At 38.1% G+C, this 23958-nt stretch overlaps 3 protein-coding genes across 13 annotated transcripts; 2 read left to right on the top strand and 1 right to left on the bottom strand.

Moving 5' to 3' along the window:
* Nucleotides 1–701: 701 nt before the first annotated feature.
* LOC128877080 (major facilitator superfamily domain-containing protein 8) lies at nt 702–5645 on the top strand. 5 transcript variants are annotated; one of them, XM_054124059.1, is made up of 10 exons: nt 702–1861; nt 2256–2351; nt 2516–2663; nt 2728–2971; nt 3074–3162; nt 3242–3461; nt 3545–3644; nt 3717–3851; nt 3921–4030; nt 4176–5645. In XM_054124059.1, the coding sequence occupies exons 2-10, from the start codon at nt 2320–2322 to the stop codon at nt 4685–4687; spliced, it is 1590 nt and encodes a 529-aa protein (XP_053980034.1). In that variant the 5' UTR covers nt 702–1861; nt 2256–2319; the 3' UTR covers nt 4688–5645. The 5 variants fall into 5 exon arrangements, with proteins under 5 accessions (XP_053980034.1, XP_053980033.1, XP_053980035.1 ...); XM_054124058.1 differs by having other exon boundaries at nt 702–1776; XM_054124060.1 differs by having other exon boundaries at nt 702–1373.
* A 150-nt stretch (nt 5646–5795) lies between these two features.
* On the bottom strand, nt 5796–7550 carry LOC128877081 (zinc finger C4H2 domain-containing protein). Of its 4 annotated transcripts, none has more exons than XM_054124065.1 (5): nt 7188–7550; nt 6853–7024; nt 6598–6779; nt 6269–6478; nt 5796–6059 (listed from the first exon to the last, which is right to left on the bottom strand). In XM_054124065.1, the coding sequence occupies exons 1-5, from the start codon at nt 7247–7249 to the stop codon at nt 5930–5932; spliced, it is 756 nt and encodes a 251-aa protein (XP_053980040.1). In that variant the 5' UTR covers nt 7250–7550; the 3' UTR covers nt 5796–5929. The 4 variants fall into 4 exon arrangements, with proteins under 4 accessions (XP_053980040.1, XP_053980038.1, XP_053980039.1 ...); XM_054124063.1 differs by having other exon boundaries at nt 6269–6493; nt 7188–7548; XM_054124064.1 differs by having other exon boundaries at nt 6278–6493; nt 7188–7543.
* Nucleotides 7551–8254: 704 nt separating this feature from the next.
* Nucleotides 8255–23821, top strand: LOC128877079 (organic cation transporter protein-like). Of its 4 annotated transcripts, none has more exons than XM_054124053.1 (11): nt 8255–8712; nt 16735–16823; nt 18014–18158; nt 18658–18871; nt 19177–19283; nt 19790–19944; nt 20274–20463; nt 20810–20942; nt 21020–21329; nt 21406–21590; nt 22070–23821. In XM_054124053.1, exons 1-11 carry the CDS (start codon nt 8687–8689, stop codon nt 22238–22240), a joined length of 1725 nt encoding a protein of 574 aa, XP_053980028.1. In that variant the 5' UTR covers nt 8255–8686; the 3' UTR covers nt 22241–23821. The 4 variants fall into 4 exon arrangements, with proteins under 4 accessions (XP_053980028.1, XP_053980030.1, XP_053980032.1 ...); XM_054124055.1 differs by lacking the exon at nt 8255–8712 and adding an exon at nt 13798–14033; XM_054124057.1 differs by lacking the exon at nt 8255–8712 and adding an exon at nt 14689–14869.
* The last annotated feature ends 137 nt before the right edge of the window (nt 23822–23958 follow it).

Consider the following 23958-nt stretch of genomic DNA (forward strand, 5'->3'; position numbering starts at 1 on the left):
TGAGCTATCTATCCTTGTTCCAGTGCTTCCTACTTTTTCCGCAACTGTCGCTGAAGTCAACTCCGAGTTTTGCTGGGTCTCCTGCGCAGTGCTCATTGTGGCGTTTACTTGATCCTTCGTATTTATTATTGCGACACTCAAACGGTTAATAAATAAATTATTATATTTCTTTTTCATAAATAAAAACAATAATCAGATGTTTGTAACTATTATATTAATTTATGGTCCACACTAGTTAACTGTTAAACAGATTCTTTTAAGTAGATTTTATTCTTATTGAGTTGTTTCTTCAGAAGTTATACATTTTAAGTGATACGTTTCATTGATTTAGGACTTATCATATGTTACAGTTGTATGTTGTTACTGCTATCTACATAGGAACTGAGAAAACATGGGAAGTACAAATATGACAGACGAACAAAAAAAATTTCTGGAAGAATGTGAAAATGAATTCAAAGATCGTTATTCAGAAAAGGATAGTGCATTTATGAAAATTAAAAGTATGGAATTAAAGAAGCCACCAATTGTGGATCCTTGGTATAACAAACCACGTAGATCTCAATATGAATGGATGCGTCAGAATCATGGTCATGGGAGGCGCAATAATGCTTGGGACAGATGGAATGACAGAGGCAATAAACACGACCGACATTCTGATAAACATTACTCTCACCATAATTATAGACCATATTATTAACCATATTAACATTTATTTTTCCTTGTACATAGACTGGTATATAAGAAAAGATTGTAAAATAAAGATTACACAAACAGGTTTTTAATAATATTGGATTGTACATTTATTTCTATTTATTATATTCACAGTTTACTTATAAAGTTTAAAAGAAGGAAGATGATATAAAGGCAAAGAAAAAATATTCTATTTAATTCCTATACATATATATAGATTGACTTTATGACGATCCTTTCCATTTACATTACATTAAATTCAAATTTTTTGATAAAGTTTACTCCATTATCGATGGTTTTAAATGCCGAGTTGCAAAAGAACAAACATTTTTATCAATTTTCAAGTAATTCGATAACTGTGATTGGTGATTTTAATAAAATTTTTTTTTGTTAAATTACACGTACATAGAGTCACAAATTGTTTACGCGTATTTTGCAAAAATAAGAACGACCGAGCACTTAAACGATAGATATGCACAAGAATAAGTTGGATTTTTATAACGGCAGCAAGTATAAATATAACTCGTTAATAATACAAACGGTACATGTGCACGAAATGTGTTCACCAAACAAGATAATCAGTAGTTACAATTCATACCTGAAACACGTGTCCCTTTTATCTTTGTCAGGTGTGATTACACATAATCGATTAATGCTGAACATTTTATGAGTTAAATGGTCAAGTAAGTGTACTTTGATTTGAACAAAGAATGTCTGTCAATGTAACAAACACGTTCAAAGCACGATTGATACATGTGTGCTGATGCATGCGAGTGAATTAAAAAGTATACACTTCGAGATTACAGTTCACGTCAGTCATTGGTTCTATATACATCTAGTTATTTGTTAATTTAACTCGTGTTTTATATTTGCCAGTACGAATTAAATACGCGAGGGTCTATTAAAATAGATTCAGTAAAGACTTTTAGTGCTACAAAGATCAAGTGTTTTTAAATCAATAGTGGTGTATTTCATCCAGCTGTGATATATTTACTCAGATGACACGCATTTGCGCGAATTTTTAAAGGAATTTATCATATGTAAAATGCTGCTTTGCTGATAAAGTTTATAAATAGTGCATTGGAGGTGATTACCCATAAGTTGTTGAAAGTTTTTGGCTATAGAAATATTTATGTAGGATATTCATTTAGTGGAAAAAATAAGTGATCTGGTCTGAATTTCTGTTTTTCTTGTGATGTACATTACTTTATTTTTAACGATATATGAAACTATTAACATAAAGTTAACAAAGTCTAAAAAATATTTGAAATTATAAATACCACTTACATGATTGTTCTATAGATAGAAGAATTTAAACTATTTGTTAGTTTTTTTGTTGGGATAAATTCATGTATAGTAATGTGTATCTTTCTCTTATCAGGCAAAAATAAAGGAAAGATATATTTAAAGCCATTGAAGATACTCTTAAATGTGCTTACTTATTTGTCATGAAATAACAATTCTTCTAATATAGAGTAAATTATACAATAAGATATACATATATTTAAAACCTATTTTTATTATTTTTTTTGCTTAACAAACTACATTTTACTTTTTCTTTCCAGATTTGTAATTATATGAAAAAACTATAGTCGATTAATTTATATCAATTTTATATCATAATCTTCAATGGATTGGTACAGGAAATTATTTAGTAAAAGGTAACATTTAAAAAAAATTGATATATTAAGAAATATTTTTTTTTTCTTTCCTTCAAACAGTGGATCTATAGAAACAGAGTATTACCATTTTAATACTGACATAAAAATGTGTATTCAGAAATACTTAACTTGAAGTGTTAAAACAGTTATATCCTATTTTTTAGATCCATTGTTCCTGTGGATGACGACTTAGAAACTGTTGCTGAGAGAAAACAACGATGGAGGAGTATCTATGCAATTTACTTTACTATGTTTTTGATGTCTCTTGGATTTAGTATTATACTCACAGGAGTATGGCCATATCTTGACAAAGTAAGCATAATAAGAGTATAACAAGAGTAGATTATAAATATGTAACAATATATTAAAATTGCAGTTGGATAGCAAAGCAGGCAAAGAATTTATGGGATATGTAGTTGCAGCTAATCCCTTGGCACAAATGTTATTTTCTCCTCTAGTAGGATGGTGGGGAGATAAGAGAGGATCAATAAGATTACCTTTGTTAACAACATTAGCCCTTTTTACATTTGCATCAGGATTATATAGTATTCTTGAAATTTTACCAGGCGATCAAAAAATTTTCATGATTGCTGCCAGATTCTTGGTTGGAGTTAGTTCTGGTTAATATTTTACTTAATTTTGAATTATGATGAATACTATTATAATACAACCGGTATAATACTAATTTTCGTTCCAATAATATACCAATGATTTATTTTTAGCAAATATTGCAGTGGCACGGTCATACCTTTCTGCAGCTACTAAAGTTGAAGAAAGAACACATGCAGTTTCTATGGTATCTCTTGCTCAGGTAATGTAGTTTAGTATTTTCTCCTTGCTTAATTCCATAAGTAAAATATGATTATATAATATATTTTAAATTTGTTTAGGTACTGGGGTTTGTTGTAGGTCCCGGATTACAAGCAGCAGTTACACCTCTTGGAGAGAATGGTTTTTATTTTCTGAATTTACCTGTTAATATGTATAGTATGACTGGTTGGATAAATGTTATAATGGGAGTTCTTAATTTTGTTTTGTTTCTTCCATGGAATTTCAAGGAACATAGGATTGCTTTACGTGAAGCTATGCAAAATGAAGGAAAAGCAACAGGTAAAATGTTCAATGTTAAGTAATATCAATATAAATAAATCAATTTTAATGGATCCATTAAACGTTCTATGTATCAACTACAGAAGAAGAAACGTTGAAGTCTGTAAAACCCGATTACGTAGCATCTTTGACATTAATTTGTGCTTTTTTTGTCTTGGTATTTAATTTCGTTCTCCTTGAAACGTTAGTATAATAATTTCATTGATATACTTTCCTCTTTGTTTATCACTCTTCACCTTTTTTAACTTCTTTTAGGCTTGGTACTTCTTTAACTATGGATCAGTTTGCTTGGTCAAAGAAAGAATCTTTATATTATATGGGTTTATTGATGAGTATTGGTGCTATTGTTTCTTGTATTACATTCGTTATGATCGAGCCTTTATGTAAAAGGTTACTATATTTTATAGAAATATACAGCAAAAACTGACTTTTTTCTGTTTATCATTTAATTATTATTAGGTTCAACGAACGTAAGGTGATGCTGTGGGGTGGTTTCTTTTTTATGATTATTGGAAGAATACTGTGCATCCCATGGGGCCCTGATCCTCCACAAATTGCCTATGTGAAATGTGAGTACAGAAACGTATTTATTTTGTTTGTATTATATATGTCATTTAAACTTGTTAGCTAATGTATAGTTAAGAATTTAATTTATTTTTAAAAGATTTTCCGAATTTTATATTTTTCTACACAAACTTTTATTATATTTTATAGTGTTTAGTAATGGTACAAAAGATACTAATGCTACAGAAATATTAGGATGTCCCAGTACTCAAGAGTGGTGTTTATATACTCCCCAACTCACAGTCACACAATTTTTTATTGGATATGGTTTTACCACCATAGGCTATCCGCTAGGTGTTACTTTAATACAAACTATCTTTAGCAAGGTGTTAGGACCGCGGCCACAAGGTGTGTGGATGGGTTTCATGACAGGTGCTGGATGTGCATCTCGTGGCTTAGGTCCAGTATTTGTTAGTGTAATATATTCACGTTTTGGAACATACTATACTTTTGGTATTACTGGCGCAATGTTAGTAGTGTGTATGTTGTGGCTACAAATTGTGAACAAGCGTCTAGTCCCTCCTAAAGCAATTGTTTCAAAAGATGAAGAAAAACATGATGTTGAAATTCCTTTGGTTCATTTTAAATCTAATAATGCTCAAGAGTCAAATGACGCACAAAAAAATAATGAAATCGCAGAATGTGACGATGTTCAGCAATAATCGCTTCGAAATACAATTTTATATTATATTATTTTAAATGTATCAACATATACGACTGTTATTAGGAACTGGTTACAAATGCAACGATGATATTACATCAAATGCAAGTATATTTTTTGTGAATATTTACAGATTTCTTACTCAGATTTTACATGTATAAACATATAAACAGACTGTAAAGAAATATACGTACAAATAATGAAAGAATACAATTAGGATGATGTAGCTTTTAAGTAAAGGTAGATAAATTTCTATAGATACAAATTCGTGCAGTTTTACTGTTAATCTATTTTTGTATTGAAATCTTAAAGAAGAATCGACATCAGAAAATTTATTGTTTAAAAAGAAAAAAATTAGATTCGTATTATGAATTCAGGATATAGTGTTAAAGTATATAACAAATGACTTAAGACAAACAATAATATGGTAGTACAAACAATTTTGAACTATTCATTTACAATGAATTAAATCATTCAAAATGTTGTCACATCCTTTGAATTTATAAAAATACTAATGTTAATAATAAAGACTGATATTTAGATAAATATATTAACATTAAATATTAAAATAAAAGGTTAATCAAATTAGTAATTTCAAATGTTTTCTACCAAACAATTGAACTTTTTTAATGTACTTACCACGATCAAAGATCTTATACAACTTTTACTTTACAAAGTATTGTTAATGAAATATCCTTTTTCAAATATATATGTATATATCTTTTAAAGAAGTTACATCATGAAATATTATGTATGATGAGGATTGGGAATAAAATAAAGAAAAACGTGGAGATGTAAAAAAAATAGAATTTTAGATGACTACTCTGCTTTTATAAGAATAAATCTATAAAAGTATTTATTTTAAACATTAAATATATTTTAGTAATTACTTTAAATAATAAATGTTAGTTTTTGAAGTTCATTCAAAGAGGATTTATAAAACATACACAGTTTTATTAATATTTCTCATTAAAAATGAGAATTACTTAATTAATTCTTATTTTATTGGTCTACATACAGAGTTGATATATAATTATCGTAAAAAAGGATTAAATAAAGTTTCATGAGAAAAGCTACGAACTGAAAAAAATATTATAAATATAAAGATCTGCAGTAATGTATGTTCTTATGTAATTACGAGATTGTAGAATGATTATAAGTTTTAAAAAAACATTAACATGGATTCTTAGAAATAAATGACAGAAATGTTGATATTTCATATAAATTACACTTACAGTTACAATTAGTCTTTCTTCTTTGGCTTTTTGGGATTGCGTGATCGCGATTTAGCTTTACAAAGGGGACAAATTGGTGCGTTCCTATGAATTTGTTGATGACAGGATAAACATGACTTCATAGGAGGCGGTTGTTGCCTGAAAGCAAAGAAACAAAACATAGAAAGAGTAGTATGCCATTATATATTCATGTATTACTGTATGTATTATTATTTTTATCAATAAAATTCTTATCATATTAAGTACATTATAATGCAATTAATTTTATGACTTATATGTTACTATGAAATAAAATTAGTATTTGCATGCTTTGTTATATAAAAATGTAATATAAAATTGAGTTATACCAGTGGTACCTGAATGTTGGAGCAGGTGGACCTGGTGCTGGGGGTAATGGTCTTGGTTCTGGTTTACTTGGACCTTGAAGGGGTTGAGGGGCAAGGAAAGGTGTAGAACTACCTGGATGACCAGGATGGTGTAAGGCAAGTGGAGGTAATAAATCTTCACCCCGTACTTCCACCCTCCATTCTGCCTTCTGCATTGGACGGTCAAAATAGCTGCGAACAAACCATCTACGCGATAAAAGTTATATTCATAGTTTCATTAATTTTAACCAAAGATAATTATTAAAAAAACAAGCAACAAGAAACAAGATAGATTATTACAGTATACTTACTCTGGTGAAATGAGATCTGATTCAGTTTCATACAATTCTGGTAACCTTTCTAGTCCTAGGAATTCTCTGCGCATACGATCAATGTCATGCTTCAAGGGTTGATAGTCGTTATTATGAATTAATTTTGCAGTCTCCCTTGCTTTGTTCCTAGCTTCCTCTGCTTGTTTAATGACAGCTTCCATCTGAAATTGTTACATAAATGATTACACGTTCAGTTTACTTTAAAGATGACATTACAATAATCACATATTATACCGCATTAATATCTGCGTGTATTTGACGCAATTCTTCGACATGTGCCATTTTTTCTTGCATAAGAAGATCCATTTCCTGTTTGTATTCTATTAAACATTTCTCTTCTTGTTCGGTCTGTTCTACTTCTTGTAAAATCCTCTGTTTCATTTTCTCCAATTGAACAGTCTTCGACCTGGTAGAAAGAAGAAAGCTATTTATTCGATGAAAAACTACATACACATATCGTGAAATGTACAATATTAGCAGTATGCAAAGCTGTTTTACAATTTACAGATTTTTATAAAATTCTATCGAATTCACGAAAGAGTGTTGAGAATATAAACTCGAGTATATACTTGATGTCTTTCAGAGCTTCCAACTTGGCAAAAATAACCGTGGTTTCAGTAGCAGACATCATTAGACGCTTATTGGCACTGTTGTTTAGACAAGTCCTGTCAAACGGAAGACAACTTGTTTATGAAATAAACGCGGCGAATTCGGGAGCGGCACGTTTTTCGTCAAGGCATAGCGAAGTAAATATTGGCGAAAGAATCGATACGACACTACGTGTCCGATAGTTTCATTGAAAATCAAACGGAATCGTTGGACTCGCAATTGTATTTTCAAAAATTAACCAACGCCATTGAAGTGTAATACAATCAGTGTCGCCAGATTTGGCGTTTGCGAGTCACGGAAATACGACGAATCTACTGTGCTATCGACATGCCATCTAATGCCATCTAGCAGAACGCTGCGGAACAAACGCATGCCAATACACGAGTCGTGCGTACGTATGTGAAAAATTGAAACGGTGCAGTGGCGGCAAAAACCATACATGTGAATTCGAAGCGAACAATCTGTTTAATTTCATTAAACGACGATCGTACTCCGCAATAGCGTAGTTTCATGGTCGATATAATAATTTTCAACCCCTATGGTTAGGTGCTCATCATATATTATATCTAGTGGTGTATGTATAAGGAATTAATTAACTATAATTTTAAGTACCTTTATTTCTAACAATAATTTTTTCCCTATTTCTATCACATCGTTATAGTAAGAAAGTCATCGTTGAGATTTTTATGGTATACCTGAGAGGTACTCACTTTTTCTTCTATCGTTTTATATGTGTTTCTACAGGCTAATTAACACACCAAAGCTATATTTTACCCTGAGCGAATAAGACACTATCCGAATGACTATTTTACCAATCGTTAGAAACAAATAGTCGTGCGGTGTCCCTTTTCGTTATTTATTATTCGAATAAACTATTGGTCACCTCGGCTTTCAAACGAGTCGATGAGAAAAGATGATGGCCATGATCGGTGATACCTTGGCGGATACATGTTCTGCAGACAATTGAAGGAGTCTGAGCGTTGCAGGCATAAAACATCCTCGCGCGGTGGTAGGAATGCCCAATCAGCCGCGTAGATCGTCTCCGTACCCCGGCGGCCCAGTTACTGACCGAATTTTTACAATGATCCAGATAAGAGACCGTCGGAAAAGCAACGGCCGTGTTGGTCACGATGGCCTCGTCTTCTCCCCCAGCCTATTCGTCGTCACGACGGCCGCCCGAACCATCAGTCCTCCTCCTACTTAGCGGCGGGTACAAACTTCTGCAGTTCGTGTGACTAAGCACCGACAAAGTTTTGAGTGTCTCTGAAGCTCCGCGAGCTGTGAATATAGGACAGAGGAGAGTGCCCCCCGACGGGCGTAAAGTCGAGAGGTGGCTACGACGGGATCCGCGGCCACCACGTCGCGCGCAAAGAGGAACACTTTTTCCGCTTTAACGGAAAGCTCGCCTCTCATCTGCGGAGAGAGTGCATTCGACGAGTTTCCTGCGTGGCGACGTGTCATGGGGTCCAGAATGGGGTCTAAAATGTAAGTAATTCAGACGAACGCGTTGTATTTCCCGGCGTTTACTCGTTTACCCTTCCGTGTCGAGCGTCTCACGCTCCCTGCGCGTGAAACTATACATACACGGGAATTATAACGTCCGCGTAACGAGGACTAGTTCCTAAATCTCGACGAAACTTGCTATTGTACAAAAAAAAATAAAACAAACATAAAGGTCAAGCGACTCGTGAAATTTAGCGAACGAGTTCGGCTGTTTGACAAATCACTTTTAACTGATAAGCTTTGCGAGACGTGAAACACGTCCACTGATTCGTTTAACCAGTTATCAATGATTAACCGAATGCGAAGAATACACAGAACGTACAACGTTATTGCTACCATAAATAATTAATCTAATTGAAAACATTTCAAATGCAACCTGTTCAAATTTAATAACAGTTGTTTTTTTACCAGCTTCAGCATAAATTTGTATATCTATGGGATCATCGTTATCGCATGTAACAGCTGACCTTATAATGGAAATTTTTGAAGAAAACATCATAAAAAGATACGTCGATGAAATTCGGTTCGCTCTACCAGTATATCGCAACAGACTAAATTTCTTACTTGAAATTGCAAACGGCAAATTAATTACAAAGTACCAAAGGCGTACGTGAGTTTTTAGTAAGGCTTTGTCCTGATGCGTATAAGTTAGTCACGTCCCGCGAGGCTGCCGCGAATTTATTATTCTCTCGCGTGATTCGCATGTTTCTTTTACGAACCTTTTCGCGAGTTTTCACGAGTTTGAGCGTCGAACACGGTCCGAAAAGGACCTTGCGAGTCTGAGTTAGGTAGCCGGGACAAACTAAGGTTCACCTTGTCTATCATTACGTTTCGCTAACTAATTTGCACTGGTAATTGTTAGTGTCACTTTAAACCGTCCTTCGAAATGTTTGCAAAACGTAACTCCTATTTACGGGAGCGTTTAGATCACGGTGATTGACACACCCGTTTGCGTAGCGGTTCTCTTTTACTTTCGCAGCTGTTAGCGAATACAGCAGTAGGTAAACACAGCTATCGGTAAAAAATTCAACTTCCCGGTCTTTGTTTTTCTTTTTGACTGGGTTTTCTTAATCCTTTGTGGTAGGCTGGCCTATTTTTGTCTTTTCTATACAAAAGGGAGTGATTTATCATCAAATGTGCTACGACCATCATTGACGCTATTACATTTTTGAAAATAATTGACGAGGGGGTAGTGAGTTACCGACATTGACGGTGCCACATTTTACTTTTCATCTTGGAATTATATTCAGAAGTAGGTTTGCCCTCAGGGGCTGTAGCTATGATTGTAGCTACAGTACGGGTTAAGCAATCCCGAGGTACCCGAGCTATACGGGGGAGTAGTGAGCCTCAACAATTATTGACATCCCCATTAGGCATGCCAGAGAATTATGAAGAGATATATCTAAGCAAATGAAAAGTATCGTAATGCAAGAATTAAATGAATGTAAAGAACGAACGAATGCAAGACTTGTATTTAGGTGTTATAGTTAAATTATATGACTTCGTATCCTTATAAATGAAACTCACTCTGAAGTGGGGTTTTAGAAGCTACATAGATCCTAAACTGGCATCGCGAAAGTTCTGCAACATCGTTATCGGCTTTGTTCTTCTTTATCGAAACTATGAACCACTGCGAGCGTGATCTGTGTACTGGCCAGTGATTCATGGATCAGTTGGACCGAGAAGTGTGATGTACTCGAGGCAATTAGTTGGTCGTGTTTACGAATGATTCTGGGGAACGATACAAATATCAAGAGTAAAGGAAACATTTACTTATTAGCGATGCTTCACCGAGCAATAGAACCACATGAATGAACGAGTACATACTTATTTTTAGTCGGCCGAAATTTCCGAACGGACAGGATGACTAAACGGTGATCGAACACGTTCAAATTTCATTAACATGCGTGAATGTAGACTGCATCAATCGGTTAAGGAAATCTCACAGTGTTTTTCGATCTAATTAGTGTCGAAACAGATTCGTTACCAAACAACGAATTCTTCTTCAAAGCGTTAAATTATTTTGTTATTCGCTTTGTATTTTGGTTGTCCCTTTGATATCGAAATGTGGGTCGTTCCAAGTTCGCTTCACTGATCGAGGGTTAACGCAACCGTGTTTCTTCAAAGCTGACCAACATCCCTCTATTGTCACAGAGTAAATCTTCCACGGAGACCTCGGTTCGAGATAGGCTTATTTGCTCTGAAAAAGATTTTGCGTTTCCTTCGATAGGAGATCGTCACCGCAGAGAATTGCTCGATTGGTCGACGAGTTTCGCGTAAGTCTTGAACAAACACGTTTATCATCGCGCAAACGTACTGTGTTGTTTCGCATAATGAACGCAGCTTCCATTCAACGGTAACGATAATGTCCATTGTCGTCTATTCCAGTCTTCTCACCGTTTTCGTTGTTTTGTTTTTTCTCAGCTTCGTGAATATTATTTAATTTAACGGATCGGAGCACAGCGTAAATATTTGTACAGCGAACAATTACCGACCTCCTTACGTTCTTCTTATTATCGGCGTTCTACGACAAACATTGTTCTCTTCGATATTTATTTTCTATTATCGCTCTCCGCGGTCAATTAAAAATATTTGAATAATGCCGTGCTGTAACGCAAACGGGAAATATTTTGTTTGCTTCCAGTCGTGGTTCCGATTACGAGCGACATTGTAAATCATATAAGATTCGCGAATAGTTTATTTCGATGTAATTAATAAAAAAAATGGAGTATATATTCAACAAACCTAGTTTTTTTAATGAGATGCGAAGCGTTGTATGTTTATTAGTTATCCCATTTCTATTGTGATATTTACATAAAGCGATTATCTGTTCGTTATAGGGCGAGAAACTTGTCTCGGAATCTGGAGAAAAACAAAGTTCCGTCTTATTCTTTTTGTTCCACTTTTCCTCGCAAACATGCAATCAATTGTTCATATCGGAGCATCGATAAGGATGATGCAATCAGAACGACAAATATCACCTGTCTGATTGGAACGCAAGAGCATTGTGCCTCGCTCGAAGACATAAGAGTCGTCTAAGACGTTCGACGGAGAAAAAAATGCGTGTAGTTTGAATTTACAAGGACTTTTTCTCCCGTTCGTTGTATTATTTATTGCGATCGCCAACGTTCGCTGGTGAATTAGTAAAACACGGTGGAAAATCGAATGCCAACAACGAATGGAAACGAAATCAGATACTGAGCTGATTTGTTGCTTTCGTTGAGGTATCGAACGCCCGATACCGATTTTGACATATTAATCAACCGAATATCTATATCTATATGCACGGTGTGACAATAAACCACAGCATGATAGTTGTAACTAAGCTGTTGCTTCTGGTATAAGCTGGTGTAAACCAGTTTTATTCGATTTTTCCCTGTTTCCGTAGGATCGAACAAGACAAAATACGTGTAAAGCATGTATAACGTACAGCTGTACAGTGTTCATTCGTCTTATGTGGCCTATATGGCGTTATCAAATGCATTTCGTAGGAAATGGTACACGCTTGTGTGCTTTCTACTCGCTCGGTGCAAATGTAGTAAATAAGTTAGTACGTAGTATCTAAATGTTTTGCTATTAGTTACTCATTCTTATCGTAATTCAATTTTCACGATATATGACAAGCCAATACGATAGTTTTAATTTCCTTTAATTGAGAAAGTACGGTATAAATTTCTTATTTTTTAAATGTTCTGCGATATTTGATGACTCATTGTGCGTCATACGATGCATTTAATTGTATCGATTGGAAGTATTTTTGTTATTAATTATTTTAACGACTCTATCGATCTTTAATTTCTGCTTTACATAAACGATTGTCATTATTTTACTTTTACAAATTTGGTACATTTAATGTGGTTCTTTCGCAATGGTAAACATAGGCTTGGTGCGAGGCCGTTTAACTCGTGGGATCGCGCGCGAGCGTACAACAGTATTTTTAGAGCGTCGCATGCAATGCTGCATTTTTATTGGAGTAATATCTTGTCAACAAGACGTTGATTTGGTCTGTATTAAATTTTTCAGACATGATATCCCGTCAGGGCAATTCAAGATACAGCGAACGTTGACACTTTATCTATGGGTCACGGAATAATCCGTTTCGCGGATTTAAAAAAAAAAGTATTTCCATGATCGAGTAATAGAAATAAGTGTAAAGGGAATGTCTGACGTCTGCAATAAAAGTATCGCAATAAACAATACGGTGGTGACACCGAAGAATTTAAAGTATTTCTGCACTATTTCTACCGGATACATAATTTACACGATACGTTGGAGTTTCCAGAAGGATCGCGAGCGCCGTGTACTCTACAACGTCAGAAATGCCATCGTAAAAAGATATTTGACGCAATAAAAACATACATATGTAACGGCGGTTAATTAATACTCGTGGAAGAATTGAGCAATGCTCCGATACGATCAACCATTAAGTCGTTTAAAAAATTACACGGTTACGTTCAAATTTTAGTAAAAATCCAATACCGTGGAAATTGTGAAATATGCTTCGGTAATATTTTGTTTCGTTAATCCCGTTGCCCGCGTACTCGGATTATGGATATTACGACGAGATTTTAAATTTTTTCACCAAAGTTACCAAGCGTTATTTTCATTTCCATTTGCTTCACACCGATGGTGTGCAATTTTTAAACGGAAATGTGCTGTTATTGAAACCTGCTATCATTAAGACGTTAACTTCCTATAATTTTTTATAATCTGTAGGCTGTACAACGTTAGAATGATTTACGGAACTGTTAATAACACGCAGATCGGTGGTAATACGTGCGCATTCGTGTTTGCTATTATGCAAAGTTGTTCTACCGTTAGTCACGAGATGTTTCTCAAGTAGTTTTTGGGAATTGTTAAGAATCGTTAGGTCTAGGATATACACGTACGATGCAATAGCTCGCGCTGCTGCTGACCGAGCGAGTGGCTCGCGGCCGGGAAGAATCACAATTTAAGAATGACCGACCCTTCCACCACCGACTATTTTGCTTCCCCCACCTTCTCTACGGTCACAAGAGACAGCAGAGTTGGCATACGTTTACCTTTAAAGACAGTTGCTGCAGCAACGTGACGACAGGTTGCCGACGGCAATGAGTCGTGCGGTACATACTCGTCGAACGGCGATAGTTTTCGTGGACAGTGAACTCACCTTTAGAAATTAACAAATTGGCACACAAGCAAAGGAGGGAGATGACGTTGACGATTCGCGAAAGAATAAACGCGGACTGGACACCTGTTCACGCGTGAGTCCGTTCGAGGCGGTCACTGATCGAAGTGATCCCTTGAGTGCAGTTTTCTTCGAGGTACGACTCCGATTACTCGTGAAAATCTCGAGAAATCTTCTCTCGGATGATTGATACCAACGTGGCGATGGTCGATCAAATTTATAGAATTCTATATCTTTTGAATGAAATGTAGAGGGAACATCACTTATACCAGCGTCGTTGGTGTTCAATCTCTTCAGGACGATTTTTTTTTTGTTATTATCAAATTTTATTCTTTTTATTATCGACAGTAATTATAATTATAAAAGACTAAACGTCCACATATGTGGCCAAAGGCCTGAAGAGGTTAAACAACTTTGCAGCGAAAGATGAACCGCGTTTCAAAATTGAATACTTAATTTGTCCTAACACAGGATCTCCATAAATACGATAGAAAGAAAAGAAAATTTTTGGAAATGGTTCATATTTTCTCTGTTGTCGCGACTAAGATTAGTTTAACTAGTCTTCCGGTGTCAGCTAGAAATTGCGGGGTAGGTGCCGATTAGCCGATCAATGGTTTGGCTATTGTGTCCGTTCCAACTGTTTTGCTTATCTAAACTACGCCATAGCGTCATAGCATCGATATATTGTCAACCAGTTGATCATGGTCTCTGCGGAATTGTGTGATAAATTAAGAAGGACGACGATTAGATAGAAGCGTAGCAATTGGTCACTTAACTGGGCCGCGTTCAAGGCGGGCAACCATTCGGTTACGATCGTTCGCGGAGTAATCTCGTTGCACTTCGTACATTACAATTGAAACTAGTATCGACATTGATCCGTCATCGACGATAATTGAATCCTTAGCTTGAACTTGCTCTCAACAAAGGTGAACGAAGGATGAATGGCGAGACGATCAGGTGATGCTGTTTGAGGTAATGGGATACTGTCATTAAGAAATTAGGATATCTCGACGGACGGATCGTATTAACGTTAATGTATGTTAATTTGCGACCTGACGCGATTACCCAAAGGAATTGCACGCCAAGAACAAAATCCTCCGGAAGGCATTTTTAAAATTATAAATCGAGGAATTCCCTTGAATAAAGTTTCGCGAAGTGTCGGAAAGTATCGCGACGTATTCGAGTCCGTTAAATTTTAGTTGGACCCCCGTTCCTGCTAAATTTCGGGGTCCGTCACTGTTCGCGTTTCATCATTTGTGGAATTTGTAGACTTTGACAACACTCAGCACGCGAACGTGCGACGATCAGGGTTTCATATCTCCGCGAATTATCATATTACGTGCGCGCGTTTGAACGGAACGGAATAATTGTCACGAAGAATCGTCACAGCCGGAGTTATTTCGACGAATTAGCAACGGACTAACAAGACGAGAGTCAGCGTAGTTCCCTAGCGGTAACCGCCGCGCCGCCTGGTCCGGTGTGACTTCGGATCTTTCACGTACCGACGCTAACGACCGCCATTTATCTATCCATCTATCCTCGACAAAAACGGAAACCTCGCTAGCAACAGCGATAAATAATAATAAAACCAGGATTTACGACGACGGCCGAGTCCCTCGGCGCGCTCATTTTCCACCGCCAGCTTCTGCCGGTATTTATCTCGCATCGAAGGGCACCGACGATTCATCTCCGCCTTGAAATGCTAAATGAGCCGTGAGGAACCTTGGAATTGGCGATACATGTACGAACTGCATAATAAGGATCGATCCTCGACACGCGCAACAGTTTCGAAAACGTGATTTCCTATTACAAAGTCAGTGGCACTCGAAGTGGAAGGCTAACGATGTCGACGAGACCGGATGGCCATCCTCATCCGCGACTCTTGGACTCCGGAGTCTGACTGAAAACAATCGAATCGCGCTTCCTGGATGAGAATTCGTCGTGGTAATTCTCTGGATATTAAAATTTCAAGTTCCCTCGGACTTTTTGTATTTCTCGATGAAGCTGGTCAAAGAAATTCGAGAGAGGTTGGTCGGAAAATCATGAAAAATTCTTCATTGGCTACTGTAGGTTGAATGTCAGAGACGATGGGTTTCAATTTCGATGAGGGAAGTGTTTGCCGAATAATAAACTTTGAATGTACGGCAAATAATGTGGCACCAGCCTACCAGCATGACAGGGAAAGCCAACGCGTGTCTCGTTTAGTCGATAGAAACGAAGTAGGTATTCAAATAAGATATTATTAGAAAAGTCACGTTGAAGGACAAAATTATGGTCATAAGTTTTAAGTACGAATAATGAAAACAAATTTGCGCGAACATTCTTCAATTTTTTGTATACTACGTTGGCAGATTTCGTCACAGTGCTCGTGCGATGCCGTCGCTGGGAGTTTGTCCTTGTCCTCGTCTCGATCGACGACGGTCGATCGCGCGGTCACAGTGGAAAATCAGAATTCGTTGCGAGCAGTTGACCGCGATCGAGGTGCACTCGTGCGTGGGACGCGACCGGCGCGTTCATTATCGCCACTCGCTGCCCACCGCGTCGGCGATTAGCTATTCCGTTTGGCTGACTTTCTTCGATTCCGACCGAATTACGATCCGCGTGAAAGTCGTCACGTCTGTGGGCGGTTCCGTAATATTTTTTTTGCCGGTCACTCGGTGTAAACGTCCGATATCGCTGCAATGCGTAATGCTCGCGAGCAGCTGCGCTGTTTCCCGCGAGCTATCCGCGACGGTTGAACCGGCGATTTGACCTGCGCGACACGGCAACTCGGAAGGGTCGTTTGCGACGCGACAAAATTCTTGAATCTATGTGTGTGTGTGTGTGTGTGTTCGCAGCTTGAGAGGCGAGGAGGAGGATAGCATGAGGCTCTTTTGCTCGCAGGACGACACGCCGTCGGCGCCCAAAACAAAGGATGGGAAACAAGGTATTCATTTTTTATAAGTACATCGTATCTGTATCATGAATTATTTGTAAGGATAACAGCAGATGAGAAATTTTACAAAATAATAGTTTTAGTTTAGATAATTTTAATCTTAAAAAATAATATACTGTGATATATCGAAATAAGTGCTTCCAATTTTTTACCGTAAATTTTACGTACGATGTCCTAGTTACTGGATTGTGCGAACATTTTTATTTTACAGATTATTGCAAATTATACTCATAGTCAAAATTCATTTCGTTCCAGCGTATAACACTGTTGTAACAAATTTTTAAAGATAATGTTTTGTTCTCATGGGAATGAAGGAGGCATAACCCTTGAATTAACATGAATAATCCTGCGTCGGGAACGTTAAACTGGGACGATTTGTTTAAACGCGATACCGTCTTCTTGTTGATTAATCGTAATTTGAATTAATTACCGGTCGCGCCGCTCTCGTATTCTTCAACTGGCGACGTATGAACCGTGGACTAAAGTGAGATACGCGAATTTTTAGTCCCTCGAGGTCTTTTTTCTTCCGAGGTGCTCCTCTTTTGCGAAAGAAGGGCAACCTCTTGTTGTTCGCTGACGATGGTTCGTTAAGAATGCTAGATAAAGCAATTGGGGTCGTGTTCTATAGTTGGATCGAAATCAACTGTCCGCTCGAGACCACGAGGTATCCCCTCGATACTGGTTCCCTGCAAGGGATTACAGAACGGCGAAAATTGACACACATTAGACTAGCTGTTCATTGTGTACATGGTTACTCGAATAAACATGGTTACTGTAGAAAAAGTCGGGCAAAACTAGCGACGTAAGAGTTCTCGAAACAACCTTCGTTCCAACGAAAACGGTCGCGGGAAGTAGCTGTCCGTCGGTGTAATTACCTGACGAATAGCCGGTCGTAAAACCGACACATGATTTAAGAGGGAATTATCGATCACGATTACGTGCACTCGAACACCGAAGTCGAGAGTTTTCTTTTCTTTCTCGAGTGGATGAAATATCGCGTGTTAGCGATCAGCTTCAGTTTTCACAGGAGTATCCGATGACTGGATTAAGAGTTTTACGATCGGTCTGACTTCACATTTTATTTTTACCTTTCCTGCCTCTTTATTTTTGTACGATCAGCAGGATTAGCTCTCGATAGGAATTTATTTGTCGTCCATCGTCAAAAATCTATGTTTTTTCAGGGGAAAAGAGAGAACCAAGCGGGAAGGATGTGGATCGTTTCGGTTATTATCAGATGATCACGTTTGCGATAATCAGCTTGCCTCTGTTTTTGTCAGCAGGATTCACGCTTGCTTACGTGTTTACCGCCGGCGGAGTTAAATACAGGTACGTTTTATGTTTTCGTAGAACCACATTTGATTCGTGTACTGTTGGTAATCTCTTGACAACATCCGCTTGTTTGTTCGACGATGTCCGAACACGATGTTTACAAGAGTCATTACGATCCTCGCAGGAAGAAACACGAACCTGAATAATACACGGCGATTAACGACGACGAACGGCGACCTAAGAACGGTGATATCTTTTCGCGATCGCGATCCAAGTTGATCTGGTTTCGAATGATGCAATCTAGCAATTACGCGATCGATTAACCCCTTCCTTTGTAACAACGTGTAATCTAATTTATGTATATATGCATTCTGATTGATTCTTGAAATGCGTCGTCTGGTAGGTAATTAAACAAATTAGCGAATATCTTGTAATTTTTTTTGTTCTCTTCGTTATCACGTCGATAAAGCGTAGTAACACGTTTTTTGTGCGGATTATCCAGGCTGTTCTGCCGAGGAAATTTCAGATTTACCAACGTACACTCTTTTGTTCGTAGGTGTTTGGTGTCAGAATGCGAAGATCCTGCCAATACGACATTTGACACGCCATGGGCCGTCGATTCTGTTCCCGATATCTCAGAAATGTCCAAATGCACCCGCTACGTTGTCAAGAATCATTCTGGCGAGTGCACGAATCTTTCGTTCGGCAACGAGACTCGCCAATGCGATTCCTGGGTTTACGATCCAACGGAGAACACGATACTCAGCGAGGTAAGATCGATCCGCAACAGTAATTCTTAACCACTTTGTCGCGACACAGGACCGTCTGTCATGGTATCATAAATTGATTAATAAATAGACTGAAAGATGTTTGTTCTTTACTATGTTTTCCCAAAGAATATTCAAACGATATATAGTTGAAACATTTGCATACTTTACGAAGAATCCTTTTTGTGATTTCGAAACAACTAATCTTCTTTTAAACTGTGCCACGAGCTTAGAAAGGTTAAAAACCACTGACCTATGAGTTCGCTGATTCGGTGATTAACGATCTTTCTCCGTTTCGTCGGTTACAGTGGGGTCTCACTTGTGATGCCAATCGATGGAAGCTCACGTTGGTGGGCACGATAAATAATGTCGGTCAATTCGTTGGGCTGATCTTCGCCGGATACGTATCCGACAGGTGAGAAATAATCGCTAGAATGGACCGGAGTCCTAATTAGTCTCGGTTGGGTCGGATCAGAGTCCAGGAAATGGGATTCCTGGTCTGGGATCCGATGGCTAATGACGTTCGATCGACATAGGGATGAAACAGAGACCTATCGAAGTGAAGTAATTCTTTAAATTTTGTGACCGAAACTAGTCGAACCGAGAAAAAAAAAACGACCAAAGTAAACTTTACGACTGTTTCTCGCGAGAATACATAACGTACAGGGACGATTATTCGTTTTGTCACATTCGTCACATTGTTTTGAAATTATGGGGGCAAGTTTGTTTACTAACGAATAGAATTTTTATGGCGATTTAAACAGCGATTTCAAATTTTCAAACGTCCCATTGGCTGCATTCGTCGCGACTGGGTACAATGAACCGCAACAACGTTTGTCGCGTGTGGGGGAGACGGAACAATAAAAACGCGGTATGCCAATAAAGCCCACGCGGCCTGCTTATTCATCCCGTTATTTCCAGATACGGAAGACGTACGATTTTGACGCTCACCACGTTCCTGAGCGGAATCAGCGGCCTCATACATTCCTTCTCTGTGAATTATTGGATGTTTCTCGCGTTCGAATTTATCGATGCGACTGTCGCGGCCGGTATCTACAGTGCTGGATTTATTTTAGGTGAGTCAATAACGAGGCAAAGTAAGGGAAGATATTTGACGTGAATAATGCTGATATAAATAACGGACATGTTTCACGTGCCTCGAAGCGCCAGGCAACTGCCGGCATTTCGATATCGAAAAACACGTAACCAACAGTGTACCTCGTAACTACTATATGCTCTACATCCTTTATAATTGCAGCGGGGGTGGTTCGAATATAATTCAACTCGGTAATTCTCGACCAATCTCGCACCCTACGATTCCAGTTCTCGTTTGACTCCTTATTCTTGAGCATGGGGGGGACGCGATACTACATAATCGGAATGCAACAATTCTTTTCACCCACAGGAATGGAAATGGTAGGAGTGAAGGGCAGAGTTTTAGCGAGCACCATCATCTGCTGCATGTTCGCGGTCGGCGAGATGTTGTTGGGATTGATCGCGATGTGGATGAGATCGTGGCGTCTAGTCCTCCGAATGGTGTATGGACCGGCGTTGCTCGCCATCTTGATGCCCTTTCTGATCCCGGAATCGGTCAGGTAATTTCCGTCGGTGACTATTTCACTAGCGTTGCCCATGGGGCCTCGTTAACGATCTCGAAGCGATCCCCTTAACGACCAGCGAAGTCATCGTTGTTACCGCGACATCCGGCCAATTAACTGGCCCTTTGACGTCACCGTACCCCGTTGATTGGATCCACCATTCTAATTAACGCGACTGCAATCGAAATCATCCGCGATCGGACCGCTTAATATTAGAATGTTGCTCGTTCGATCGCGAATTTCTTACGTTGATGTCCTATGCTAGTCGTGTTCCCGTTTGAAATAACAATTAGAACCGAACCAAAAATTAAAACGACGAACATAAGAGTGTGCCATTTTCAAGGTGGCTTTTGGCGAATGGAAAACACGAACAGGTGGAGGTGATTTATCGCAAAATGGCGCGCATCAACGGGCTTCAAGTCTCCGAGGAATCGATCAAGAAGTTTAAGGAATTGAACGCGATCAAGACCGACAAGGTATAATTCTACGAAATTATTTCTTAACAAAAACTACGAACACGGGGCGGAACAATAATTTTCGCATTGTCTTTCAGGCAGAGGAGCTAGCAGGGGAGAAGAAGAGCCCAATCCTACAAGTCTTGAGCAGCTCGGTGATGATGACGCGGTTGATGGCCTGTTCGTTTTGCTGGTTGACGAACACATTCGTGTATTACGGACTGTCTTTGAACTCGGTGGCCTTTGCCGGCGACAAATACGCTAATTTTATATTGGTCGCTATCGTCGAGATACCGGCCTACTTCTTAACCTGGTTCATGACCGATTACGTGGGCCGTAAGATCACCTTATCGTCGACGTTCTTGTTGAGCGGTGCATTCTGTCTGGCGATACAATTCGTGCCAACAGGTGACGTAGTTGTCTACTTCAATTTTAAACACTCATAACAGGTTGAGTAAGGCTAAATAATTGTTTCTCTGTTCAGGTTCTTGGACGTTTTTACCTTTGATTCTGTACATGGGAGGAAAGTGGTGCATCACAATGTCCTTTTCCACGGTTTACATTTACACGGCGGAGCTGTTCCCCACAAACATGAGACACTCTCTCCTTGGAATTTGTAGCATGACCGGCCGCATGGGGTCAATATTGTCCCCGCAAACTCCACTTTTGGTAAGTCTGATACCGGAACAGTGTACATTGTAGTGTGCCAATAGGAGCAGCCACTACTTGTTGCTCGGGGACGTGGTATTTTAAATATTAACAATTTTGTGCTCGGACTCCAGTTGTCCGTTTTCGATAGTCCATTTCATAAGACATTACGCGTTATCTAGAACATGTGACAATAATCCTTAATCTTCACATGCACCAGAATTATCATTCTTGTCTATGTATATTTTCAATTTTAATCGAACTTTATTTTTTCCTTTTCGAGGATTTCCGGTACCTAACATTTCGACCAATAATAATTTCTTTTTAATCAATTAAAATTAATTTTATCAACGAATCAAACTATTGTTTACCTGTTTCCGATGAAAGACACGAGTTTAAATCGAAGCGTTTAAATCAGCTTGAAATTGCGAGTCCCGTGCACGGAAGATGCATGGCCCTTGCACGTTTTTCCGCGTTTACACGGGTTCTTTGATGCGCAGGCACAAATCATGCCCGAGCTGCCGCTTATTCTTTTCGGATGTATGGGCCTGTCCGCGGGACTTCTGTCTCTGATATTCCCGGAAACATTGGGAACGAAACTTCCGGACACCGTGTGCGAGGCGGAGAACATCGGCAAGCCGCAGCCAAATCAAGGCACGCAGGAGCCTTAAGCATGGCGAGATGCGCGATGCACCGCGACGCGTTCGATCCAATGCAAGAGGGGGAAACGGAAAGAAGGAACGGGAAGCTTCTTAAAAGTTTCCGAAGCAAGTATCGTTGGACCCCAAAAAGCTTGAAACGCGCGAAACTTTTGGAAGCAAAAGGAGCTCAACGCGCGAGACTTTCTTCTTTCTTGCCCTGTTGCGTCCCGTTGGAAATCGATGTAGTTCGATCCTCATCAACATTCCATAAAATCGACTCACGCGTTTCTTAATCGTTTTTCGCTTGTCGTACATTAGGGTGGTCCATAAACTTTCTTGATTTCTTTTCTATTGAAAATTCAAACATAAATTAAGAAATATTGTAAAAGGTAATGACGGAAGAATAAATCAAGGTAACTTATGGTCTACCCTAGTAGACATATCTGTTTAAGGAGATGTAGGAGGTCATGTACGATTTCAAAGAATACCACATTTTGCGGCTGTAGAGCAACTTTTATTCACCATCGACAAGTTTTTCACGCATTTAATTATTCCGTATCGCTGGTTGCTCATCGTTGATGTGTTCGTGTTATTTGTCGTCTGAACTTGTATGTACTGATGAGTCAGCCTCCGTATGATGCTTCCCGTTAAGAGAAAACATGTTATACTCAGGTATTTATACAGTATTGCTGCATCGTGCGAGCAAATGTATCGGTTAATAGTCGAATCAGCTTCGTTTGATTCTGGTAAACATAATTGTTGTCCCAGTATGCATAGCACCGTGCCATGATAGAAGAATTTGGCGAAGCCATAGCAATAATTTAATCTTAATTTATTGTCTCTCGATAATCGTAAATATATTCCACGACGGATACGTAGTATTTAAAAATGTGTAGTACAATTATCGACGCAAATAGGATACAGTGAATAATCGTGCACAGGTATAGATAATTGAATAATGTAATGATGATTTTATGCAAAATAGCATTTATTGCAGTTCATTGCCACAGGTATTAACACATCGTCGAATACAGTTACGTCTATGGTAGTTCTCTCACGCACATTCCCATTTATAAAATATAGCGTGTAGCGTGAAAATCATCGATGTCTCTCTACCGTATAGGAAGGTAGACAATTTATTTTTTTATATACGATGGATCTAACAATCGTATTGTTAAGTTAATGTATGTATGTGTAGGGTATGTTTAAAGGATGACATATAACTTTACATGCTTGTAGTAATCGCTAAGCCGAATACAAAATGTTTAATCAACGCAGATTTTGATTAATGTATCCAGACATATTTATCGTTTACCGTAGGAAAACAGAGAGTTATATTAATGTATTGTTTTAATCTATGAATATTTACTCAATTTAATTATTTGGCTCGTTGATCGGCATTGATCAATGACCAAACGAATAGATGACTAATTAATCACAATATCGGAACAGAGAATCGCTGTTTATTTGGGGAAGATTCATTTACAGACCTGCACACGTTGACCAATGATATTTTATTTCGTTTAGCGATCGTTACAAGCCTACGAACTTTCGAACCAAATACACTCTGTATTCAACGAAGTATATGCATACATCGGACGTTAATATTCACCCAACGCAGCATTTCTGAATGTTCCATTTTCGTGAATTCCTCTTTCTATGTCGGTTAAATGAAAGTCCACGTATGCAAGTAGTGATTTTCTGTTTTAATTTGAGGAAAATGGACGATAATGTTGCCTCTCGCGTAT

The sequence above is a fragment of the Hylaeus volcanicus genome, chromosome 5 (genome assembly GCF_026283585.1).
Source record: "Hylaeus volcanicus isolate JK05 chromosome 5, UHH_iyHylVolc1.0_haploid, whole genome shotgun sequence".
Lineage (NCBI taxonomy): Eukaryota > Metazoa > Arthropoda > Insecta > Hymenoptera > Colletidae > Hylaeus > Hylaeus volcanicus.

What these genes read in the sequence shown, in the direction of transcription:
- LOC128877081 (XM_054124063.1), bottom strand. Translation starts at nt 7,249, where the DNA reads ATGATGTCTGCTACTGAAACCACGGTTATTTTTGCCAAGTTGGAAGCT. An exon ending in GAAGCTCTGAAAGACATCAA is followed by an intron (nt 7,025 to 7,187) that starts GTATATACTCGA and finishes TCTTTCTACCAG; the next exon opens with GTCGAAGACTGTTCAATTGG. An exon ending in TCAGATCTCATTTCACCAGA is followed by an intron (nt 6,494 to 6,597) that starts GTAAGTATACTG and finishes TTTATCGCGTAG; the next exon opens with ATGGTTTGTTCGCAGCTATT.
- LOC128877079 (XM_054124053.1), top strand. Translation starts at nt 8,687, where the DNA reads ATGGGGTCCAGAATGGGGTCTAAAAT. An exon ending in AGAACACGATACTCAGCGAG is followed by an intron (nt 18,872 to 19,176) that starts GTAAGATCGATC and finishes CGTCGGTTACAG; the next exon opens with TGGGGTCTCACTTGTGATGC. An exon ending in GATACAATTCGTGCCAACAG is followed by an intron (nt 21,330 to 21,405) that starts GTGACGTAGTTG and finishes TTCTCTGTTCAG; the next exon opens with GTTCTTGGACGTTTTTACCT.
- LOC128877080 (XM_054124059.1), top strand. Translation starts at nt 2,320, where the DNA reads ATGGATTGGTACAGGAAATTATTTAGTAAAAG. An exon ending in ATCGAGCCTTTATGTAAAAG is followed by an intron (nt 3,852 to 3,920) that starts GTTACTATATTT and finishes AATTATTATTAG; the next exon opens with GTTCAACGAACGTAAGGTGA. An exon ending in ACAAATTGCCTATGTGAAAT is followed by an intron (nt 4,031 to 4,175) that starts GTGAGTACAGAA and finishes TATATTTTATAG; the next exon opens with TGTTTAGTAATGGTACAAAA.